Source organism: Chenopodium album, chromosome 11 (assembly GCF_948465745.1).
Source record: "Chenopodium album chromosome 11, dcCheAlbu1.1, whole genome shotgun sequence".
Lineage (NCBI taxonomy): Eukaryota > Viridiplantae > Streptophyta > Magnoliopsida > Caryophyllales > Amaranthaceae > Chenopodium > Chenopodium album.
This window is the reverse complement of record NC_137844.1, coordinates 44,583,692-44,602,015: the sequence shown is the minus strand read 5'-3', so window position 1 is coordinate 44,602,015 and position 18,324 is coordinate 44,583,692. Positions and strand designations below refer to the sequence as shown.

Genomic DNA, 18,324 nt, shown 5'->3' with positions numbered 1-18,324 from the left:
AACTAAGTCTGGTAAAATAACACTGAAAAAAACACCAGGGACAAATCGTCTCCACAAATTAGATGTCATCTCAGTCGGAAAGTCTACCCAGTACATCTTCAAGTTAGTTGGCCTCTTGGCCTGATAATGCTCCTCGGAATGTCTTGCACGAATCCAAGTTGTCGAACCACTCGATCAGGCATGTACGGCTCAATGATGTTACGGTACTGGATGCAGCCAATAAATAAGGTGGTCGGAACGTGTCGTGCAGGATCAACTCCGTACGGGAGCTAGTTAACCTCAAGGCCAGTCAGCGCATCCAGTCTAGTATGAAAAGAAAGGAGGCGCTCCACGTTCTTGCTAGGACATCCCGCTCCAACATCCCAAGCAGACGCACGAGGAATATTAAGGTCCCTCGTCAAAGGTACCCTACCGAGGCCGAAAGCACGGAAAGTACTCGTAAATCCACGCTTGCAGAAGCGTGAGACAACCAGTGATCGAATCAGCATCTTTTCGTGATGCCGTACCCAATTGCCGGTACAAGTATGCTAGAGTAGTTGCACCCCAACAATACTCATTAATAGGGGCATCTTCAACAACTAGCTCGTGGAGGAAGGATGGATGAGTCCGGTTACCACTCTTATCTAAAAACAGTGAACCTCCAAGCACTAACCACAGGTACGGAGAATAATGGACACAAAAGGGCCTCTGAGCCTCCAACGTCGTACCAAAAATCTTATCAGTCAACACCCCACTACCCTGCCAAATCGTCTTAGTACCGCAAATCTAGTCAACTCATCCGCAGTCATATCCATGGTAACCGAGCACGCTTCTCGTAAGACGTCCGTGCTAAGTGTAGTGGTAACCATAGCACCATCGACACTAAGCCCAAGAATATAGTACGCATCGTGCATCATGATCGTGATCTCCCCAAATGGCACATAAAGGTGTTCGTATCTGGCTGCCATCTCTCAACAAAAGCAGAAATCAACGGCCAATCAAGTTTTTTAAACATAAGCCCGGGTAAGTGAGACAACCAACTGCCATCAATCAATTCGAGGTGCTCCTGTGGAAGACAACCTCGCCACTTAACCAATTCAGAACACAACTTTGACCTACTCAAACACCGCAAAAAAATTTCGCTCCTTCTCAACCCATATATATGATGCCACGTGCCCACCAAAACTAGGGATAACAGTCCCATCCTCAGGACCACCTAGCATCGGCTGCTGCACTAACCATGTCTCTGCCGAGCTGGTGGTAGGCTAACTCGCTTGATTACCAACAAATCTCCCATGCTGACCCCTATATACCATATGATAATCCTGAGGGTCCGATTTTTTCGTCCCGATCACCAGCATGACTAGCCGAGTCTTCGTCCTCCTCGTCAGATGTAGGTAGTCCACCTGGCGAATACATGGGCTGACTACCTCCTAACTGATGGTCTCTTGACCAACCACTAGGAGACCCATATTGCTGCTCGTGCTGAAGCGGTGACCCGGTCATTATTGAACGAGATGATTGTCTCCTAACAAACGCATTCAAACGTCGTGATATTGTATGACGAGCACCAGAACCCTCGACCTATCTATAGTACTATATAAAGAGAAAGGACTTCTTCGTCGATAAATTTTATTTTTCCTAAAATACCCTTCTACTTTTTAAAAAACATTATTTACCCACAATTAATAATTATTTTTTTTTAAAAAAAAAAAACAACTATCCTACCATAACTACCCATAAACATAAACCATTATTTAATAATAATCATAATAAAAATAAAAATAAAAATAATAATAGTCTTACTAATAATAACAATAATCATAATAACAACAACAACAACAACAATGGTTTCAAAAAAAAAAAAAAAAAAAAAAAAAAAAATAACAAAACAATAATCAAAATAACAATAATCAAACTATATTATTCACGAAAAAAAAATAAACAAAAAAAAAACGGAAATCCAGGACATCCGCCTGGAATTTCCGGAAAAACCTGGGAGGATCCACCTGAAATTTCCGGATCCTGCTTGGTTTTTCCGGAAATTTCAAGCGGATCTCGACTTCCGCTTAAAAATTTCGGAAAAACCAAGGAGAATCCGGAAATTTCAGGCGGATCCTCCCAGGTTTTTCCGGGAAATTCTGGGCGGATGTCCTGTTTTTCCGATTTATTTTATTATTATTTTTTTAATTTGCCTGTTCGCCGCCGCCGACTCCACCGCCGTACGTCACCCTTATGCGTCGCGGATCAGCCATCGCTTTGTCACCTCCTTCAATTAGTGGTTTTAGGTGGTTGGTGGTGGTGGTGTGTTTTGGATTTTTTTTGTCTTTTTTTTTTAATTTTCAAATTTTAATAAATTTAATTTTTGTAATTTTTAGAGAGATAAAATGAGAGTGAATGAGAGTTTGATAATGAAGTTAAAGAGTGAAAATGTGAGTCGTGTGTATATATATGCTAGGGGGTAAAAATGGAAATTCCTTAAAAAAAAAAAAAAAAAAAAAAAAAAACCTTCCCTTGTAAAATGAAAGCGACGTTTAACAACCCCCTAAAACAAAAAACATATGGAGTATCAAAGGGCTTGTTTGACATCATTTTTTATTTTCAGTTTCCTGTTTTTTTTAAAACCCAAAACCAAAAACAGGAAACAAGAAAAAGGTGTTTACACTTTTCTGTTGTCAGTTTTCAAAATTATCATGATTTTAATAACTTTAAATCATTTTTGATTCATAATGAGTCATATATCATATATTTAAAAAAAACAAAAAACCAAAAAACAGAAAACCACAGCAATGCCAAACGAACCCAAAGTTTTTGGTTTTTTGAAACCTTTTGGGATTTACACAAATTGATGTTAGTGGTGCCCAAAACGTGTTTTATATAAAGGATAAACGTATAAAATAAATCAAGCTGTATGCTTGGTATGATACTAATATCTAAGTTGCGTAAGTTGCAGGATTCAGTGCCAAACAGACTTAACCATCATCACATAGTGATATTGTCTAATCGAGCCTTAAATTATGAGCGGTAGCTGTTTGGCGAAAAATCTCCTAAGCCAGTCATTACACATATGACATATCAGTACATATTACTTGTACAACATAAAAACGTACCAAAATAAAGTCATTTTTAAGAAGTTACTTAGGCCAAGAATCAAGATCTTATACCAAAGGTCAATATTACAAGGCAAAATGATAAGCAGAGAACGACTAATTAATCATATTAACTCAATTTCAATATACACTGCTAATAAAAAAAATACAATTACATACCAAAACATGTTACATATTTCCACACAAGCCTGCTGGAGGATCAAAGGAGAATAAATTGAAGAATCGTGCAATTGCAAAAGCAGAGAAAACCTCTTTAGAACACACAAGACACAGCAGTAAATCAGAAGAAGTTGCTGAATTGATCAGAGAGAGACTTCCGTAAATTGGAATACAAGCCAAATAGTGAATATTGCCGTAGGTTCTGCACTTCATACCAAGAATTAAGAACTGAATAATGCTTATCTGTACCAGAAAAGGCTAATTGTATGCCAAGGCTGCAATCCATAGATCCACCTCGATTCTTGCAGTCGCTCATTCTGATTGCACAATCCACATTGTTCAGGCAGACAAACTTAGACTTGCCTTTACATGATGCACAACCATCCCTTTTCCAAAACAAATTTTGTAGTCGGCCTTGCTTAAATTCTAGAATCTGCTTCCACAAGAGCAATACATAAGCTTTTAAAGAGGAATAAGAACAGAAAAAGAAAACCATGTGATCTCTGATATCCTTACCAGAGTAAAACTGGTCACTATGTGGGTACTATTTGCAACAAATGTAGGAATGGATCTTGCAGCATATTTTGAGCCAGCAAACGCCACCATATAACCACCGGCTGAATCCTGAAAAATCAAAATCCCACCAAAGTTTAGGATAACAGGTATCTCATTTGGCAAAAGGAAGAAATGAGATCATATTAGATGTAGGACCATTTTGCTTAACATCTCTGTCACTACAAAGTCAAGCAGCTCCAACAGATGATATCATCAACGAACACTTGAATGAATATTAATTATTAGATATACAGCAACAAAAGTTGAGTACTAACATGCCAGTAGAGGATATATGGCACAATCATCTTTAGTTAGAGAAGAAAATTAACATGTCAGGATCAACTAGCATAATCAGATGTCGAGCAAGCTTACGAGATGAAGCAGGATGAAACTAATATATTAATAAAGTGGTCACCACATTTACGCTTGAATTAAGACCTGTAGTAGTGTAGATATCTAGTCTGAATCTAATTGGTCACATACAAATACACAATGCCCTTGCATTGGGATTTGGGAACCTTGATGTATACACTATACTGTGAAAGAAAAGGGTACCTAAACCTGGGAAGTATAGAAATTATAAAGTGAAGATTGGGGAAGAGTTTCTGCCTGATTTGATTCAATCAGAGGCCAGAGCTACCAAATTTTCATTTCTCCAAAAGGACTTACAGGTATAAGGTGTACATATACAGTGCTAGGAGAAAGATGTCCATGAAACCCCAAATGGATCATGATAGGAGAAGGAAGTAAGAGTTATAATAATTATATATGCAAGCATTGAAGCCTCTATAGAAGTATTAAGATAAATAAATAAAAAATTGTTTCATAGACGTGGGAGAAACCCACCTAATGCAACGGAGGGCTTGGAACTTTTTTCTGCTTCAGAGAAAATTTCAAGGCATTAGTTCCTTTCAAAGACTTGTGGAGGCCAATGTGCCACAAAGGAAAATGCATTTCATATGCACTAAGCTCACTCCTCTTCAGCCCCTCTCTCCTTTGATCTTAATAAAATAATGAAGGGCAGGGCATTTAGTCCTTGTCAAAACGCTAGCATATGTAGGCTGACAAGTCAAAGTAGGTAAATAATCATTCTTACATGTGCTAGCTCTCTTTTTCTCAATTCTAGTCTTGGACGTCTTGGTAAAAAAAAAAATATATAAACTAGTAAACTACAGGAAGTGCAAATATTACACAATAACTGAAAGACCAAAACAGCACCTGCAACCTTAGTTGCAGAAGGCCATATAAAGCAACTTTTCAGCAGCCTGCCTATTCAGAAGTATGCATCCCTCTCAAACACAAACTTAAAATAGCTAAAATAGCATTTCTCGAGGCAGTTTATTCTCCTTCATACCCCAAAGACTAAGTACCAAATACTTGGTCAAACTTGTGCCCTTAAATATTAGGCGGCTATCATGTAGCTACATTTCCACTCTCCACGTAATCAGTCATCAGAAAAACTCATTCAGGAGACGTTTGGTTCACAAGCTACTTTAGGTTTTGAATAAGGATTTTAGGGCAGTATGGGTTGTGTCTAATTTTGTTTGATAATGAACTTTTCTCTTTAAACCCCATAACTTGGAGGATGAGGAATGGGATAAATTATAATTAGTAATTTTTCTAAAACAAACACAAGGTATGGGTTAAACAAACCAACACCTCATACCTGAATTGCAGAAAGCAAGCACCCTGAAGCTAAGGCCTAAATTCCAACAAGAGAGAACTGTAAAAAATCATCTTTTGTATATCACAACTAGATCACAGACACATAAGGCTTGGTGTTTAAAAAATAATAAAATAAAATAAAATAAAAATAGGAAAAAAGCTAAGAAAACAACATACTTTAAAAGTGCATGCCTAAGGAAATTGGGGAGCGGGAGAGAGCACGGTAATTTTACATGTGGGGGGTGTTCCAAAATTCCAAACTCAATAAGCTGAACGCTCTATATTGACTTTCCCTAAATCAAAATTCATGGGGATAAGAGCTTCAATTCACTATGTTGTGGATCTATGGAATTTCTGAAACGGAAAATGTACTAATGCAACAATGAATCTTAGATTTTGGATGATGAATCTTGAAATACTTGCTCCTCTTATATGGTTTTTAGATGTAACACAAGGGGGTGGCACAGATTATGCAATTTCAATGACTTGCCTTGCTTTAATGTGAATAATATGACTAAAGAAAGGAATTAAAAATATATCTTTCATCAGCCACCAAAACTCCCAACGCAACTAATCCACCTCCACGGCTCTGCCGTACATTGTCCAACCACCACCACCACTCAAATCGCACTACTTGGTGGGCGCCTGAAAACAGTATCCAGAAACTCTTATGGCACCTGATTTTCTGGCTTCTAGTGATGCTTGATTTTCTGGTACCATTGAAGGTGGGTGCTTTATTGAATTTTATAATTTGTTCTCTTTTAAAACTCCCTTTAATTTTCTTGAATGTTCTTTCTTTTTATCACTTTACTCAACCTTTTTTTCAAACTCATTTAACGGATTATCTTGTTATGTCCCTTTTCACATCATACAGTTCCTTATGACAATTCATGTCAGCCGACCCCAAATCATTTTGGGACTAATGACTTGTTTAGTTCGCCTTATATTTGCTTATCTGATCTGGTTTGTTCTGATCTGAATGTCAGATTTGACCAAACTTTGACCTTAAATATACGATAATCTATACAGAATAAATATATCTAGTGGGGCCTTGTTAGATTTGTAATAATGTGTATTTTATTAATATGTGATTTTTAGAATTTTTTTCATTACGAATTTTTTTCTAATCTAATCTGAACTTATTTTTTCTGATCTGAACTTATTTTTTCTGAAATAAGTAAAAATAAGGTGAACTAAACAAGGCCTAAGGCTTTGTTGTTGTTGTTGTACTAAAGGTGGGTGCTGATGGTGGGCAGCGAGTGGAGGTGGTGGGTTTTGATGAAGGTGAAGGTAGGGATTGGCAGATGCTTGATAGAAAGGATGACATTGGTGGATGGCCATGGTTTGCAAAGAAAACAGGAAGCTTGGAGATGATAAAGATCATGGTGGGCTGGACACTATGGACAGGAGGATCAGGGGGAACAAAAGCTGGTAGGGACACAGGGTTTTACTACAGTATTTATTTGAGGAACCAGTATAGCTACAGTATTGGTAAATCCAATAATAAAGAAAACTAAGGAGAATTGATACTTCTTAGTTCTTTCACAAGAATGCTTTTGTTACAGCTTGTCAACTAGTCCACTATCATACTTGTACAGCAATTAAAATACTGGGTAATACTATGAAAGCCACCACCACCATCCCCCCTCCCTGGAGCATCATTGAGGACTATTTAGGGGAGCTAGAGCGGGTAAAACAAAACTTATAATAAAATTGAAATAATGAGCATATGAGAGCTATTGCATTTCTTGATCAACTTAAAAGATAGCGTAGTCAAACGAGCACCCAATTGCAAGTATTGGACACATAATGGTCTTACCAAGTGTTAGGAAAGGAGTTACTAAAAGTCAAAGGCAATATATAAACTCTAGGTACAGCTTTACTGGTGACAGAATCATACAGCTCAAACAAGAGAACGGCATCACCAAGACAAACCAATTGAACTACAGAATCCAAGTCCCAAACTAAAAAATCTCAAGCCATGCAGAGTATGAATGGCTTAGTGCCACAAAAATCACAATAAGTAGCTGTTGAACAACAGTAAGACTACAGCATTAAGAACAAACATGTTAGTTTGTGGGTCTATAGACTACCTTAAGCAAGGACATGACTATAATGCCCACTCTCACTGAGCAAGAATCTTCAAACACATCAAAAGAGAAGAGAAGAAAGGTTGGGGGGAAGGTGGGTCATTTGTAGTACATTAGCATGAAAAAAGACCAAAATTTGCATTTAATAATTGTATAATACAAAGTAAACAATGTGTTTCAAGATCTTCTTTTCCACCTTAATAAAATACGTTTCAGGATTAATAAGTTTAGATAAAGAGCACTAAGCCCAAGTAAGGAAAATTTAGTTTAGAAAAATTCGTATAAGGGCCACTGTACTAAGTTTACATAAACTCATACCAGGGAATACAAGGTGCAAAGAAATTATACCAATTAAATAAATATCAAATGAATAGAACCACCAAACTGAAATTCTAAGACAAACATGAACCAAGCTGAAATATTGGGATGAAACTGACTAGAATGGACCTGAATGGACTGAACAAAAAAAATATGCTCAAAATAACAATCCTAACTCTAGCCACAACACCAAGGTCATGTCTTTCAATGCCAAATTGCCAATAAATTCAAGAGACAACTCAGCGTCCTTTTGATTTACAAAAAGCTTCTCAATCTATCACCAGTCACCACTACGTAAGGTTCAAATATAAAACATACAAAGCACCTAGTTTGACCTATAATAAGACAATAAGTACACTCTAGTCGAGCAAAAGAACACCCCATATCTTTCAATAACATATGGCCCATGAACATCTAGCAATTGAAAGGATCCCAAAACATCAACTGCTGTCACAAAATATAGAAAAATTCTCTCACAGCTTACGATAGCTCTCACTCACTTCAAATTTAATAATCAAAATCCTATTGCCTTGTATTTGGAGGAGAAAGAGAACTTTGGAGCACCAGAAACTTTGTGGAATGTTTTCAGTGACACATGGCTCTAGAAACACTCAGTACCATAGTAAAATGAGCAAGCTTAGATTCTGATGCATTGGCAATATTGCTGATGGGGGCATCAAGATTGCTAAAGGATCCTATCAATAACTTCAAGAGGAAATTGGCACGGCCAATAATATACAGTGTGCCCAAGTTGCAAAGATGACTACAAAATGAAACAACAGTGATTTAAAGGCATAATACCCGATAATCTTTCTTCCAGCTGAAATGTTTTTGATGAATTCGACCAATCATAAGAGTACAGATCCCAAGATTTACTCATTTTTTTACATCCTGAATCCCTACAAAACGCCTTCCAACAGCATTTTGGCACTAAATTATTAAATTCACATTCATCGCCTGTCATCGCTACATCAATACAAGCCAAGATTAACTAAAAACCACAGTCGACAACCCGTTCCTTAGATTATAATACATTAATCCAATGACACCACATATCATATAGACAACCTTATCCCAGTAACTAAAGATATACAATCTGCTCAACAATGAGGTCAAACACTCAAATGTATGTCTACCAAAACAAAACCCGAAAATAGAAAATTTTCATAGTTCAAATTAATTGAAATACACATACACTAGCAATACTCAAATCAATACGATCCGATCTCACAATAAGATCAAACAACACTTCCAAATTCAACCAAACAAATTCGAAAACCCAAACCCTAATTCAACAGTTATAAACGAGAATCAAAACCCTAATTTCAAAAATATACGAAAAAGAAAGAAGGAAGAGTAACATACCGGGCTGAAAGAAGAAGCATTAATGGTGAGAAGAGAGATCTCATCAACCTTAGGTCGGAAAAGCGCGATTTGAGAGCTACTGGTGGAGAGAGAAAGTCGTCGATCGCAAGGAGAAAGCTGAAGCGAGGCATTATTGTTGAAGAAGAAAGAAGTTTTGGAAGAGAAAGCAAGGCCGAAGGTGAAGCCATCGTCGCGCTGAACTGTAGTGTCACGGCAAGGGGAGTAGACATGGTTGTTGTCGCCTGCTTGAACTGAGATCGTTGTAATGGCGAGGATGAAGATGGTGAAGGTGAAGGTCCTTGAAGGTCCTCCCATGGCGGAAGAATGTTCTGGAGACTGGAATTGGTGGGGTTTGTTTTTCCGGTGAGAGGGTGGTGGAAGAAGTGGAAATAACGTGGGGTTATGTGTTATGTGATGAAAATTGGTGGAGTATCCAACTTTGGACAGTTGGATTTACAAGTTTGAATTAGGATTTTTGAATTAATCAAAATATCAATTTTCTTAGTAAAAATTGCAGATAATAAAATACATCTTTGGCCCATTCTTTTTTTTAATAATACAACCTTTAAATTATACATTAATATTACAATTTTGAAGGGTTATGATGACACGTGCCTTTGTTTTATTGGTTCTATCAAATTTAATTTGATTTTTTTTAAGAACAATTTAATTTGATTTTTAAAAATTTAATTAATGTTTTTATTAAATAAATTTAAATAAATAAATAAATATATATATATACATACATATATATATATATATATATATATATATATATATATATATTAAACAAATCAATTCATTAATAAAAAGTCATCCGACATTTACAAATGAAATCTATATTAACAAATACATAAAATTGAATCAAATTAGGGTTTCTTTCATCAGAGCTACAAGCCTACAATCGTTGAAAAGATCTTGCACTGTGGTACATCTCTCGCACACATCGCTAGAATATACAGCCTTTTCGGAGAGACAGTCTAACGATTTGTTGTAGCCGTAAGGATGATTCTCATCTGATTCGCCTAAACGCATTTGAAAATTTGATAACCGTTGCGATCCCGAACAAATCTTTACCAAGGAACTGACAATAGGGCAAAAGATGATTACTTTTTTTATGAACCCTAACACACAAACAAACCCTAAAAATAAACAAACAACTAAACTAACAAAAACTAACGACTCCACAATAGGGAGACGGACGAATATCTACACTACTTGTGTACATTTATTGAAACCTAAATTGCAAAACTAAATAAATTTAAGGAAAAAGGGTCGAAAATAGTCTAATTTCCGAAGACATTAGACTATTTCCGGCCTAACGACCAAAATTTTTAAGAAACCCTAGAAGAGAGAGAATAGGTAATTGGATCACCTTCATTATATATATATATATATATATATATATATATATATATATTATTGTTATTATTATTGTTATATCTCAAAAACATACAAAGTTATACAACCTATAGAAAATTAGTGGGTAGCCGAGATACAATCTGGGCCCCAACTCCTCTAGATATAAAAAAGCTGATCCTAGTAAAAATATGAGCTGCAGCACGCGCCCCAATGTCCTGAGTATTCAAGAACTTTTGGATCCGCTTTAGCAATGCAATAGCCTTCTTTTCTAACTCCCCAAGAGAAGAGAAAGAGAAAGGAAGGAAGTCATATCCAATTGCTCGACAATTGGATTATTATTATTATTATTATTACTACTACTACTACTACTTTTAAAAAAAAAATCACCCATCCACCTCCCCTGCCGATAGTAACCAGCAGCCCCCTACACTGGACCTGCTATCTTCGCAGATCCTACCGAAGCCCAGCTGCAGCCCGCAGCCACTGTCAACAACGCAGCCAGGCAAAGTGCCCAGCCACGTCAACCATCTAACGCAGCAACCGAACCGTGCAGCCCTTGCTCATTTCAATAACCGCCCATCCCTAAACAGCTGCCCAACTCCATCCCAAATCCTAACCCTCCTCCCCCGTTTCCTAACTCGACACCCATCCCCGCCCTAAACCACCCCAAAAACCGACCCCTTTCCTGTTTTCCAACCCCTATAAAACCTATTCCCTCACCCAAAACCACCAAAAATTCGTATAACCAAGAAAACGCAAAACCCTAGAAAACGGGTTTTCTAGGTTAAACGGTTTATGGTGTTGGGGGATTCGGTTTTTGTGGTGGGGATAGGTGTAATTTTTGGGTTCCAAGGCGCTGGCGGAGACAAATCGCCTGCAGCCAGCTGCCAGAGTGGGGCAGGGGGGCTACTGATGGTTGTTTTTTTTTAATATTTTATTTGTTAAAAATAGGATTATTAAAAACACAATTAATTTAATTAAAGTTAAATGACTCTATAAAAAATCAAAAAATATTAAAACCAATTACATGATAACACGTGTCATGGGTAACCTGTTTAATAGGTTATAAGTTTTTTTGCCTGTTAAAAATGAACACCCCCAAAGGTTGTAATATTAATGTATAATCCAAAGGTTGTATTATTAAAAAAGAACGAGCCAAATGTTGTATTATTATTTGCAATTTATTTTTTTTTACACAATTTTTCTTACTGCCAACCTTTTATCATCTAATTAATAAAGGCATAAAGCTTTGCTTTGCCTAAAAAAAAGAGATATAAAAAGTGTTGCGGACTTGTGGATCTCATTACACGTAAAAAGAGAAGAAAAAAAAAGTGATGGGATCACATTTTGATTGTACCATTGGAATTTTTATTTAAGTACTACTAAGATGCATTTAGTACCACTAAAAGCATTTATATTTATAGTAAACAAACTTTTTTAAAAAAATCAAGTGTACAGTCAATATATTGTACATCCGTTTTAAAGTTGTGGTACCTGGTTATTAGTGGACGAATTAGTCTATAGAGGTTCAACTAAAGTGTCTGGTAAGACTTTTAATTAAAAACTTAGAGGCGCCACCTTATTTTTACCTGAATAAGACGGATTGTAAAACAGTCAATTTTAAGAAATAACACTAAAAACCAACTGCTAACTCCATAAAAAGAAAATTTTAAGGCACAATCTTGGGTTCGGGATTTAGGTTAAGAGAATTGAACGTCTGGAACTCGTCTTCTCTTCCATTCTAAAGAACGAGTTCTTACTAATGTGTTGTTTAAAGTCAAGTTTTAAGGCATGTTAGTCACATAAATGATATAATAATTATTATAAGGTAGATTTGAGCACCAAAGTTGCACTAGGTACCGATCATAGTGGGATTTTGAATTCTCACGGATCAAAACCTTCGTAGTTCGGACAGATGTCATGTTTTAAATAACCAAAATTATTAATTATCTTACTAAGCCTGATTTCAAGTATAAATTTTCTTTAAACTTATAAGAGAGGGCGTGATCAAGCAATAACAATAATAATATGAATAATCAAGCAACATATTTATTGTTAACAAATTATATATAAATTATTTGTAAATTAACAAATTAAATAACGTTAAAATTTATATATAATTTGTCACAACAATCATCATCATCATAATAAAATTCTCAAAGCATAATATTAGCAAAATTCTAGGCATGGTACTAGCATGATTAATAACGAATCCTAACATGTCACTAAATAATAAAAATCAAAGCTTTATCCTAATATGATATTGGAAATCATAAACATATCCTAACATGATATAGGAATTAATAAAATAATCTAAGCATGATTTCTATAAAAGAAATAGAGCAATTGAATTACTCTATTTGAAGCCTCGTACCTTTTTTTTTATTAAAAGAATACACATGTTAGTAACTTTAATAAAAATATTAAATCAAATAAATAAATAATAATTGAAATATGGATTTGGGGACCAAACCCTCAGAACTATCAACCTTTCACGTCGATATTTAGGGCAATTTCGAGCTTGGGTAGGTGTATTAGTGTCTCGTGAAGTACGTGTGGTGTGTGTTTAGGAAAAGGTTTAAAAAAATCAAGAGAGAGAGAAAAAAAAATAAGGTTTAGCTTTAGAGAGAGAAATAGATGATTGATGATTGTTGTTGGTGAATAGAAAACGGAAAAAATCGTCCTTATTTATACAGAAAAACCACCGAAAAGATCACAAAACAAGTCAGAATCCGACTCGAAGTAAAACAGGTTTCATCGCGTGGCGATGGATTCATCGCGTCGCGATGACTTCATCTCGAAAGATAAGATTCGTATGGAATCTGACTTATAATCAAATTGGGTTAGTTGAATGTCCATACGTATTCTTATTAAATCAAAATTAAATCCATTAAAAACACTCGTTTTATCCGACATAAAATTCTTAATCATTATCTTTTCGAAATAGGATAAATTAGAATCTTTTAGAAGATAATAATCAATCCTAACGCATTTAGAAATTAAAACAACCTTCTAGATAAAATTTTAGGAAATTAAGATAAATCCTAATGGTATTAAAACTATAATTAATATTAACGGATCCTCCACATGATCATTGGGTCCGCATATATATAAAGCTCGGTTTAGGCCCAGTTTAGTATTTTGGCCATAACTTCCTCGTTATAACTTGGAATTGGGCTTATAATATATCGTTGGAAATCTCTTTTCGAGTCCCATCAAAATACACAATTATTGGACTCAGATTAAACACCAAAATAATTTGTATTAGACGTTTTACATTAAAAGGACACGAAATGAATTATTTTTGAAATACAAAATGAATTATTTTGAATTAAAATATGTTAGAAAAGGTAAAATTCATGAGATTTTTCAACATTTCACCTTACTCAATAATCAATAACATGAAAGATACTCATCATTGGGTTTGGTTTTTGGGGAGACATAATCAGGTGTCTACAGTTTTGTAGCCAGGCCACGAGACATCAACATTTGACATTTAAGTTTTTCGCCAAGTGTCGCACCACGTAGGAGATAAATAGGTATTATTGTGACACATATGATGCTAAGTAAGCGATTTTTGGATAGTTTTTTTAAGATAAAATTGCTACATATAGTTTTATTATCGATAAAATTCTAATATTTCATATATACAAAATTAATCATAACTTTTAATAAATATTCTATAACTCAATTCTATTTCCATCATCAAATTTGTTTTAAAAAGTTATTTACAATAAGATCCATTTATAATATATTTAATCACAAACTTTTATTTATACGTAGCTGGTCAAATCGTGTCACCAATTAGTACAAGATCAGAGTTACTTCGTTAGTACTATAACGGTTACATGGTTAGTGTTATAGTGGTTACTCAATTAGTGTTATAGATAAAGGGTTACTTAGTCAGTGTTAGAGGTTACTCAGTTAGTATTACAGGGGACAGGGGTTACTCGATCAGTTTTATAGGGTTCCTTTGTCCGGCCAGATGGTGTGGTGCATATAAGATGTATAGTTACTTAATTTATTTAGAATAATATTAAAGAATCAGTAAAACAAGTTTTAATCGGTAAAAATAATTAGTTTGGTAAAATACTTTCACTTCAGTGAAAATAATTTAAGTTCAATAAAAATAATTTCAAGTCTATAATAACATAAATATCTATTTACAAACAAAAACTATACAAAGTACACTTCATATGATATCGTATATCTAAATATCTTACATTATCAGAACGAATTATTTAACCGTATTTAACATTCAAGTAAAAATGTTATCTTAAAATTTCATCAACAACGATCTGGGCATCCCCCGGGCACAAAACTATAGATATTTTTAGATAAAATTGTTGTATAGAGTTTTATTATATATCGATAAATTATAATATTTCACGTATACAAAATTAATCAGAACTTTAAATTAATATCTTATAACTCAATCTTATTTCCATCACGAATTTGTTTTAAAAAGTTCTTTAAAATAATATCCACATATAGTATATTTAATCATAAACTTTTATACGTAACTTACCAAGCCGTGTCATCAACTATTATAAGAGTTACTTCGTTGGTGTTATAGGGGTTACTTGGTTAGTGTTATATTTGTCACTCAATCAATGTTATAAATAGGGGTTACTTAGTCATTGTTAGAGGTTACTTAGTATTACATGGGTTACTCGGTTAGTTTTATAGAGGATAGTTTGTCCGACTAGTTGGTGTGGCTAGCCGTATACAAAATGCATTGTTATTAATTTATTTTTTAAAAAAAATATTAGAGACTCAATAGTAAAAATAAGTTGTAATCACTAAAATAATTTCAGCTTGGTAAAAATAATTTCAATTCACTAAAAATAATTGAGAAGGTATTGCGTGCGGACGGACGCACAAACTGTTTGGTGCGGGAGGCTTGGCTGATATAGTTTACTCGTTGAATTGACTGATATGTTTCATGTGTTGGCTGATATGTTTCATTTGTTGGTTAATATGTTTTTTTGTGTTGGCTAATATATTCCTTTTGTTGGCTGATATGACTTTTTTTTCTTTTTATTGGCTGATACCAGACATCATTTGGATTATATATGTTTCTTTATTTGGCTGACATATTTATTTTGTTGGTTGATATGTATATTTTAATTGTTGGCTTATATGTTTCATTTTATTGGCTGATATGTTTATTTTGTTGGCTTACTTGGCCTGTATCTTTTGTTTGCTGATTTCATCTTTTTGTTGGCTGATATGCATCCTTTGTTGGCTGATATGTTCCTTCTGTTGGCTAATAAATACCTTTTGTTAGCCGATATGTTCCTTCTGTTGGCTGATAAGTACCATTTGTTGGCTGATATATTCATCTTGTTGGCTTATATGCTTCATTTGTTGGCTGATATGTTCCTTCTGTTGACTAATAAATACTATTAGTTGGCTGATATATTCCTCTTGTTGGCTTATATGTTTCATTTGTTGGCAGATATTTTCCTCTTGTTGGCTGACTGATTTTTTATATTATTTGGCTGATATATTGCTTTTATTGGCTCATATAAGTCATTTGTTGGCTAATATGATTAACAGCATATTCACTCACTCACTCAAATTCAATAATTACCCCAAATATGTATTTCAAGATGAAATGTTTCTAATTTGATTCCCCTCCCCCACACTCTGCTTCCAGCCGTGCAAGCCAACTCCACCAACCACACACTCACACCACCATGTTGCAACCCCTACTCCATCCTTCAACCCAAAACAGAGCACCATTAGGAAGCAGTGAAGAAATCCAATCGCCAATCGCATCACCACCAACTGCCAATCGCATCACCACCAACCGCGTAAACCACCAGCCGCAAATCGCATCACCACATACTACAAGGTACAAATCACAAATCTCATTACCACCAATCGCTTCACCTTCGAATTTATGGGGGATTTCACAGGCGGGTTTTCGTGGTGGTTTCTATCAAATTTGTAGGGAATTTCGCAGGTGAGTCAAGGCGGTGTGGAAAATTCGTGAGATGGCTGGAGCTTTGGTTGGAGTTGCAGCCATGGTAGGAGGACACCACGAGGAGAGAGAAGATTATGGGAGTCGTAGCCATGGTAGGAGGAGTTCGTGATAAGAGAAGGTACTGGGCTTTTGGGCTGCCACACAAGCTGTTGGGTGCGGGTGGACACACCCTATAGATTGTGAAAATAATTTAAGTTCAATAAAAATAATTTCAAGTCAATAGTAACATAGATATATATTTACAAACAAAACTACAAAAAGTACTCTGTTATATAAATATATAAGTCATATGATATTGTATGTCTAAATATCCTACACTAATATAATAGAATGAATTATTTGATCGTATTTAACATTCTAGTAAAAATGTTATCTTAAAAATTTTATCAACTATTTAGGCATCACCCGGGCACCAAACTAGTATTTATACAGGTATTTTTCGGGAGCATTCAGCGCGTCACATAAGCAAAGATATAATTACGACCAATTAGAAATTTCACAAATGAGATTTAAGAATTTTGCCACGTAGGTAAAAACAACGAATAGTGATTTATAATTTAAATTTACAAAATCTTATATGTGGCTGGCCACACCGTGTGGCTAGTCATCATAGGAGTTGCTTTGTTAGTGTTAAAGGGGGTTACCAGGTCAATGTTAAAGGGTTTACTTCGTCCGTGTTAAGGGGTTACTCGGTCAGTGTTATAGGGGTTACTCAGTCAGTATTACAAGGGTTACTTGGTCAGTGTTATACAAATTACTTTGTTCTTTTATAAGTGGCCACACGGTGTGGCCAGCCACACACAAAATTGGTTAATTTAAATTATTTAAGAAACTTAAAAATTATCTTATTTGTTGTTTTTAAAAGAAGTAAAAGTTATCTTTAGATATTAGGATTTAAATTATTTATAAAACTAAAAATTATTTTAAAAACATTTTACGTACTAGATAAAAAATGAGTAATTTATGATTAAAATTTATTTATATAATAAAACTAATACTTATATAAAAAAAAAATTACCAATAACCACACAATTATTATCATTTAAAAAAGTCTACATATGAAAAGTTGAAAAAGAATCAACATAAATTATGTTCAAATTTTTTATTTTAAAAAATTATTAAAATGAAAATTGTGAAACATAAATGTTAATAAATTGACATTAAAATTATTCAAATTTATCAATAACCATACAATAATCATTTTAGTATCATCTATATAAAAAAAGATTGAAAAATAATAAACATAAAATATGTTCAAATTTTTTTATTAAAATTTTATTAAAATAAAATTTTTGAAACATAAACATTAAAAATTGACACTAAATTTTATATGAAGTACAAATATATCAATAACCATACAACGATCATTTAAGTTTTATCTTTATAAAAAATATTGAAAAATAATAAACTTGAAAGACGCTCTAATTAAAAATCTATTGAAAAAAAAGAGACGATAAAATATGAAAAGTAATAAAAATGAAAGATACGATTGTCATAAAATTTAATCTATATATAAGAAAACCTATCGGGTTTAAATTTTATCAATGGAAAAAATTGAAAAATCTTTTACATAATATACATTCAATTTAAAAATTGATTAAAAATATGAAAAACTAATATAAATGTTGGTTTTTCTTAAAAAGATTTTTAAATTAGTTAATGTTTAAATTTGATACCTAAAATTTATCTTATGTTACTATCTATTTAGGAATCTCATTTAAATATCTGA

At 34.2% G+C, this 18,324-nt stretch overlaps 1 protein-coding gene across 1 annotated transcript; it reads right to left on the bottom strand.

Annotated features, from left to right (window-relative positions):
- Nucleotides 1-3,117: 3,117 nt before the first annotated feature.
- Nucleotides 3,118-9,697, bottom strand: LOC145568941 (uncharacterized). Its single transcript, XM_081628322.1, has 3 exons — nucleotides 9,242-9,697; nucleotides 3,765-3,872; nucleotides 3,118-3,681 (listed from the first exon to the last, which is right to left on the bottom strand). Exons 1-3 carry the CDS (start codon nucleotides 9,554-9,556, stop codon nucleotides 3,370-3,372), a joined length of 735 nt encoding a protein of 244 aa, XP_081484448.1. The 5' UTR covers nucleotides 9,557-9,697; the 3' UTR covers nucleotides 3,118-3,369.
- Nucleotides 9,698-18,324: the final 8,627 nt, after the last annotated feature.